Genomic DNA, 8,021 nt, shown 5'->3' with positions numbered 1-8,021 from the left:
AGTCACTGGATCCTGACTTCCGCCCTTCTGTGCTTTTGATTAGTATACAGATAATTGAAAAAAATATGATAACAAAGTACTTATTATTTCGGCCGTCTGCAGACTCAAGTACTATAGTATTGTTTTGTTTTATTTTAGAATAGGGTTACTGCAACATGTAAATATTAATGAACTTAACTGTTACAAATCAAATAATAATGTGTAAAATGAGTGGGGTATGATAAGTTGACTTCAACGTGAGACCTAACTGGCCTCGCTTCGTTATTATAAAAACAACTGAATAGAGAGAGTCAGGGTTTCTGGAGAAAGTGATCAGAAGTCTCGACTCATTCTTTTCACCACTCCGTGTGCATAAAATGCGGTAAACGCTGTCACTCGGGCGGGTGACGTGAAGGTTCTTCTCCATTTCCTAATCACGTGGGTGTTTCGTCTACGAGGGGCGTTCCTACCGCCTCCGTCGGGATCATGGGTCAGGATTGGCTGCAGAACACTGTCATGTTGAATCCATGTCCATTCACGCATATAACGCAAGGATTTATCTATGTGGTCTAATTTATAACCATATTTATTTATTTATAACCATAATAACCATATTATTGTTTTCAACAATAAAGGCCTCTCCTATCAGCCAATCACGGTCCAGAGGGAGAGGAGAGGGGGCACCAGGCCTCTTCAGCCAATCACGGTCCAGAGGAGAGGAGAGAAGGCACCAGGCCTCTTCAGCCAATCACGGTCCAGAGGAGAGGAGAGGAGGCACCAGGCCTCTTCAGCCAATCACGGTCCACAGGAGAGGAGAGGAGGCACCAGGCCTCTCCTATCAGCCAATCACGGTCCAGAGGAGAGGAGAGGAGGCACCAGGCCTCTCCTATCAGCAATCACGGTCCACAGGAGAGAGAGGAGGCACCAGGCTCTTCAGCCAATCACGGTCCACAGGAGAGGAACATTCTCTGGAACAGACCAGTGGTCCTAATGTACTGGTCTGTTCACAGACCAGTACATTAGGACACTGGTCTGTCTCCGGACAGACCAGTGGTCCTGATGGACTGGTTCCAGACCAGTGGTCCTGATGGACTGGTCTGTGAACAGACCCAGTCCATCAGGACCACTGGTCTGGAACCAGTCATCAGGACACTGGTCTGGAACCAGTCCATCAGGACCACTGGTCTGTCCCTCTAGAGCAGGTGAAACCCCAGGAGGAGGATGAGGGGGATGTTTATTGGATTGGAATAAATATGAATGGCCCATTTAATGTCGTGTTCAATGAATAATCTAGGCCGTTGTTTTTTTATATTCATGTGAATCAAACATTTCCGATCAAAATTCTAACTTGTTGAAGGCAAATTGAATGAAAGATGTTTTTTCTGCATTATTTGTTGGAAAGCGGATGGCTAACCTCGGTCAGCATGTTGGAGCCGCATAACAATAGAACCCATTTCAGAGCCAGTACAGTATCCAGATACCGTCAATAACTGCCTGAACCACAGCTGAACAGCAGGTCTTTAAACGAGCTCTGATTGGACCTCATGCAGGTGAGTGCTGAGGCAGCATGTTGCGTATTAACCAATCGGATTACTGGCTTTCAGAGAGGTGTCAGTCCTAGAGGACAAAGGTTGTTATTGTATTAGGGACGTCAGTTAACCAATCAGGCTAATCCTCTCCACTACCTGTGGGAGAGGAGAGAAGGAGAGAGGAGAGGAAGGAGAGAGAGAGAGGAGAGAGGAGAGAATGAGAGAGGAGAGAGCAGAGAGGAGAGAAGGAGAGAGGAGAGAGGAGAGAAGGAGAGAGTCCGAGGGGAGGACAGAGGGAGGAGAGAAGGAGAGAGGACAGAGGGGAGAAGGAGAGAGTCCAAGGGGAGGAAATGGAACAGATTAGTGGACAGAGCGATAGTGGGCGATAATAAGCCACAGAGAGAGAATAAGGCCATTAAAAAGGTAAAAGGTTTATTATAGCTCTGCACCTCCTCTCTATGTCAGCTTTACACTTCATTACACTCACTTCACTCTAACACGTGTGACATTAGTATTACCAATTATTTGGCCCTTATTGGAGAAAAAGCGTCTTTCCCGGTTGATGCGTGAGCCACGCACATCTAAGACATCGGGACAACAGTCAAAGGTATTTATTATCCGCAGCCAATTTTATTCATTAAGTAAATCAAAGAAATATTATTTTGATGCGACTCTGCCCAATTCTTTTTAAGCACATTATTCATAATTGAATTGACAAATTAACCATTCGTTGAACTTACATCTAAATTAAAAACACCTCTTAATAAAAATTAAATAATATTCAATAAATAATATTTAACAACATATTTAAAATCAGATATTAATACCACAACCATGGAGGCCATAGTCCATTATTGGATTTTAGTCCATTATTGAATGGATATTTGATCAATATATAATCAATATTTGATCAATGATCAATATGTTCTCTGATAGCCGTTGTTTACCACCCTTATAACTCAATACTATAAACCCTCATTAAGAGATAAACATTTAGTGTATTATTGTGTTCTCCAAAGAAACGTTCAGAATGCTGCTTCAGATGTCCTGCGTCACAGAGTCCCTAGCCCCCGGGGGAGAGCGGAGGGGCCGGTCCGGGGCCGGTCCGGGGGGGTCCGGGGCCGGTCCGGGGGGGTCCGGGGGGGTCCGGGGGGGTCCGGTGGGGGGGGGGCTATGCTGTCCCCTCCTGAGGGGCCTCGGCCACCTGTTCATCATGAAGAAGCTGAGCACCGGCTCTACGTACTGCATGACCGTCTCCTTCAGCCCCTTCTCCAGCAGGTAGCCCTCCGTCTCCACCTCCGTGTTCTCCTGCCCCGCAACCGCCTCCATGGAGGTCTGGAGGAGGCGCAGGCTCACCAGCACAGACGCCTAGAGGGGGAGGAGAGAGGAGAGGAGGGGGGAGAGGAGGGAGGAGAGGAGGGAGGAGAGAAGAGAGGAGGAGGGGAGGAGAGGAGGAGGAGAGAGGAGAGAGGAGAGGAGGGGGGGAGAGGTGGGAGGAGAGGAGGAGGAGAGAGGAGAGGAGGAGTGGAGGAGGAGAGAGGAGAGGAGGGAGGAGAGAGGAGGAGGAGAGAGGAGAGGAGGGAGGAGAGGAGGGAGGAGAGGAGGGGGAGAGGAGGGGAGAGGAGGAGGGGAGGAGAGGAGGAGGAGAGAGGAGAGAGGAGAGGAGGGGGAGAGGTGGGAGGAGAGGAGGAGGAGAGAAGAGAGGAGGAGTGGAGGAGGAGAGAGGAGAGAGGAGAGAGGAGGGAGGAGGAGGAGAGGAGAGAGGAGGGAGGAGAGAGGAGAGAGGAGAGGAGGAGGAGGAGAGAGGAGAGGAGGAGGAGAGGAGGAGGAGAGAGGAGAGGAGGGAGGAGAGGAGAGAGGAGAGGAGGAGGAGAGAGGAGAGAGGAGGGGAGGAGGGAGGAGAGAGGAGGGAGGAGGAGGAGAGGAGGAGGAGGAGGAGGGAGGAGGAGGAGAGGAGGAGGAGGAGAGAGGAGGGAGGAGAGGAGGAGAGGAGGAGGAGAGAGGAGAGAGGAGAGAGGAGAGGAGGAGGAGGAGAGAGGAGAGGAGGGAGAGAGGAGAGAGGAGAGAGGAGAGAGAGGAGAGAGGAGAGGAGGAGGAGGAGAGGAGGAGGAGAGGGGGAGGAGGAGAGGAGAGGAGAGAGGAGGAGGAGAGAGGAGAGGAGGAGGAGAGGAACAGAGAGCAGAGAGAGATGAATCACATGACATGATGTCATGTCCATATTAGGTACAATGTGATAAGACATCATACGATATGATGAACCAGTACGACCCAACATCAGGAAGCCCGGTCAGAGTGAGCCAGCTGTCCGGGATGGGCCCCCCCCTCACCTGCAGCATGAAGACGGACATGACCCCCGCCCCGATGCTGTTCATCAGCCCATGTAGTAGTGCACCAGCGCCTCGCGGCAGCCCCGCACGTACAGGTTGAGCTCCTCCGTCTGGTGCTCGTAGGAGTAGTGCGCAGTGTTGTTGGTGATCTGGGCCTGGATGCAGGGCCGCGGGGAGGCGGGGTACAGCAGCTGAACGGGACCGCGTCAGCAGGTAGCGGCATCCACGTTGCTCTTGATACGGCTGGGGGGGAGAGGGGGGAGACACAGGGGGGAGAGGGGGGAGGGGGAGACACGGGGGGGAGGGGGGAGACACAGGGGGGAGACACAGGGGGAGAGGGGGGGGAGGGGGCGGCACAAGGGGGAGACACAGGGGGGAGACACAGAGGGAGAGGGGGGAGACACGGGGGGGAGAGGGGGGAGACACAGGGGGGAGACACAGGGGGAGAGGGGGGGAGGGGGGCGGCACAGGGGGGGAGACACAGAGGGAGAGGGGGGAGACACGGGGGGGGGAGAGGGGGGAGACACAGGGGGGAGGGGGAGACACAGGGGGGGAGGGGGGAGACACAGGGGGGGAGGGGGGGAAGTCACCGGGGAGAGGGGGGAGAGGGGGAGACACAGGGGGGAGACACAGGGGGGAGAGGGTTTGACACAGGGGAGGAGAGGGGGAAGGGGGAGACACAGAAGGAAGGAGGGGGAGACAGGGGGGAGACACCGGGGAGAGGGGAGGGCGAGTAGTTGGTCAGCAGGAGAAGATCCTCCCCTCACCCCCACCCTCACCCTCACCCTCACCCTCACCCCCCCCCTCACCCTCACCCTCACCCTCCCCTCACCCCACCCTCACCCTCACCCCCACCCTCACCCTGACTCTCACCCTCACCCTCACCCCACCCTCACCTCACCTTCACCTTCACCCTCCACCCTCACCTTCACCCTCACCCTCACCCTCACCTTCACCCTCACCCTCACCCCCACCCTCACCCCTCCACCCCCCTCACCCTCCCCTCACCCCCCCCACCCTCACCCTCACCCTCACCCCCACCCTCACCCTCACCCCTGACTCTCACCCTCACCCCCACCCTCACCCTCACCCTCACCCCCACCCTCACCCTCACCCTCACCCCACCCTCACCCTCACCCTCACCCCCCCTCACCCTCACCTCCACCCTCACCCCCCTCACCCTCACCCTGACCCTCACCCTCACCCTCACCCCCCTCACCCTCACCTTCACCCTCACCCTCACCCTCACCCTCACCCTCACCTTCACCTCACCCTCACCCCCACCCTCACCCACACCCTCACCTTCACCCTCACCCTCACCCTCACCCCCACCCTCCCTCACCCTGACTCTCACCCTCCCCCTCACCCTCACCCTGCCCCTCACCCTCACCTTCACCCTCACCCTCACCCTCACCTTCACCTCACCCTCACCCTCACCCTCACCTTCACCCTCACCCTCACCCTCACCCCCCACCCTCACCTCACCTTCACCCTCACCTCACCTTCACCCTCACCTTCACCCTCACCCTCACCCTCAACCTCACCCCCACCCTCACCCTCACCCTCACCTTCACCCTCACCCTCACCCTCACCTTCACCCTCACCCTCACCTTCACCCTCACCCTCACCTTCACCCTCACCCCCACCTCACCCCCACCCTAACCCTAACCCTAACCCTAACCCTAACCCCACCCTCACCTCACCCTGACTCTCACCCTCACCCTCACCCTCACCCTGACCCTCACCCTCACCCTCACCTTCACCCTCACCCTCACCCCCACCCTCACCCTCACCCCCCTCACCCTCACCCTCACCTTCACCCTCACCCCCACCCTCACCCTCACCCTCACCCTCACCCTGACCCTCACCCTCACCCTGACCCTCACCCTAACCCTGTATGATGATGCTGTATATGACATGTGATATGTAACATTAATGATCGATGAAATTATATGTGATATGTAACATATGTGTGACATGATGTTACAGTACTGATCTATAACATGTGACATGATGTTACAGTACTGATCTATAACATGTGACACGATGTTACAGTACTGATCTATAACATGTGACATGATGTTACAGTACTGATCTATAACATGTGCCACGATGTTACAGTACTGACCTATAACATGTGACACAATGTTACAGTACTGATCTATAACATGTGACATGATGTTACAGTACTGATCTATAACATGTGACATGATGTTACAGTACTGATCTATAACATGTGCCACGATGTTACAGTACTGACCTATAACATGTGACATGATGTTACAGTACTGATCTATAACATGTGACATGATGTTACAGTACTGATCTATAACATGTGCCACGATGTTACAGTACTGACCTATAACATGTGACATGATGTTACAGTACTGATCTATAACATGTGACACGATGTTACAGTACTGATCTATAACATGTGACACGATGTTACAGTACTGACCAGTAACATGTGACATGATGTTACAGTACTGATCTATAACATGTGACACGATGTTACAGTACTGACCTGTAACATGTGACATGATGTTACAGTACTGATCTATAACATGTGACATGATGTTACAGTACTGACCTATAACATGTGACATGATGTTACAGTACTGATCTATAACATGTGACATGATGTTACAGTACTGATCTATAACATGTGACACGATGTTACAGTACTGATCTATAACATGTGCCACGATGTTACAGTACTGACCTGTAACATGTGACATGATGTTACAGTGTTCCGGTCCAGGACCCTTCGTTACATTAATGTGATGTGGTGTCACAGTGACGATCTATATCTATATGTCTATGACATGTGATATAGATACAGTAACGTGTCACGGTGCAGGACTCACTCCTTGACCTCCTTGGAGCTGAGTCTAGGTAGCGGTTGCTGATCCACTGGACTTCGAACCAGTCCTGAAGTCGGTGTTCCCGCAGCACTGGAAGTCCATCTGCAGCCGGTCGATGGTCTGCTTCTGGAAGCAGCGGCCAGGCGTGTCTGTGTCCTTGTAGAAGCGGATGCCGTTCTTCAGGCCGATCTTCAGCGAGGCTTCCAGGCTGCCCTTCATGGCGTAGCTCATGATGACGGCCAGCAGCATGAGGGCCGTGAAGAAGGACGCCACGCCGAAGTAGGGCTTCAGGAGGTTCTTCCAGCGGGGGAAGCGCGCCACGATCCAGCGCGTCCTGGCAGATACGCCCCGCAAAGTAGTGATGGCGAGGGAGGCCAGACCCACCACCATCAGGGTGTTAGGCACCGCGTGGATCTCTGTGTTGTCCATCACCTGGAGGGGAGAGAGGGCGGGGCCAGCGTTACCTCAGGGACAGGGGGGGTTACGGAGGAGAGGATAGAGGAGGAGGAGATGATAGGAGAGGAGAGGAGAGGAGGAGAGAGGAGAGGAGAGGAGAGGAGGAGATGAGACAGGAGAGAGGAGAGAGGAGGAGAGGGGAGAGGAGAGGAGAGGAGGAGATGAGACAGGAGAGAGGAGAGAGGAGGAGAGAAGAGGAGGAGGAGAGGAGAGAGGAGATGAGACAGGAGAAAGGAGGAGAGGAGAGGAGAGAAGAGGAGGGGACAGAGGAGAGGAGGGGAGAGAGGTGGAGGGGAGAGGAGAGGAAAGGAGAGGAGGTGGTGGGGGTGGAGAGGGTGGAGGTATAGATGGTGGGTTGGAGGTGGAGGGGGTGGTGTTAAAGGTAGAGGTAGAAATATGTAAAATGTACCAACAAAGTATAAATTGCTACTAAAGTACATTAACTGCAAACATAGAAAATGTGCATCTCCTTCTGCTCTGTACTGCTTTGGACGGGGACAGAAACACGTGAGCAGTCAGCCCGACAGAACTGACCTTGTGAAGTACAGAAGGCAGTCAGCATCAACAAAATAGAAACCAAATTAACATTTGTGCGCAAGGACCATCCTGGTTGACCACCACGGCACACCGTGACAAAGAACTTAGTTGGATTTTTGTTTGTCCCAGAAAACCATTTTGATTTTTGCATTTCAGTTTAGAGAATGTTAGAATGTTCGCAAAGAATTAGCCAAAGCTATTGATAAAAAACAGTAAGATATATATACACTGCAAAGCCATGAGGGGATTTAAGATGAGAAAACCTACAAAACTTTTAAAGTTTCTCAGAACCCTGCTTCTCTGACAGGAGAAGGTTTTCACCATTCATC

General features: G+C 53.0%; 2 protein-coding genes across 3 annotated transcripts in view; one reads left to right on the top strand and one right to left on the bottom strand.

The window, feature by feature from the left end:
• The window catches only part of LOC132462155 (uncharacterized), a 306,161-nt gene that overhangs the window by 115,322 nt on the left and 182,818 nt on the right, over nt 1-8,021 (top strand). The window lies entirely within an intron of this gene.
• Nucleotides 1,920-8,015, bottom strand: LOC132462144 (RDS/peripherin-like protein xRDS35). The gene is given in 8 exon segments (XM_060057757.1): nt 1,920-2,876; nt 3,836-3,888; nt 3,891-4,019; nt 4,022-4,047; nt 4,049-4,078; nt 6,703-6,724; nt 6,727-6,768; nt 6,771-8,015. Coding segments are annotated over 8 exon segments (990 nt in total). The 5' UTR covers nt 7,129-8,015; the 3' UTR covers nt 1,920-2,546.

Source organism: Gadus macrocephalus, chromosome 7, assembly GCF_031168955.1.
Source record: "Gadus macrocephalus chromosome 7, ASM3116895v1".
Classification (NCBI taxonomy): domain Eukaryota; kingdom Metazoa; phylum Chordata; class Actinopteri; order Gadiformes; family Gadidae; genus Gadus; species Gadus macrocephalus.
Note: the sequence above shows the minus strand (reverse complement) of the source record. Positions and strands in the feature narration are given on the sequence as shown.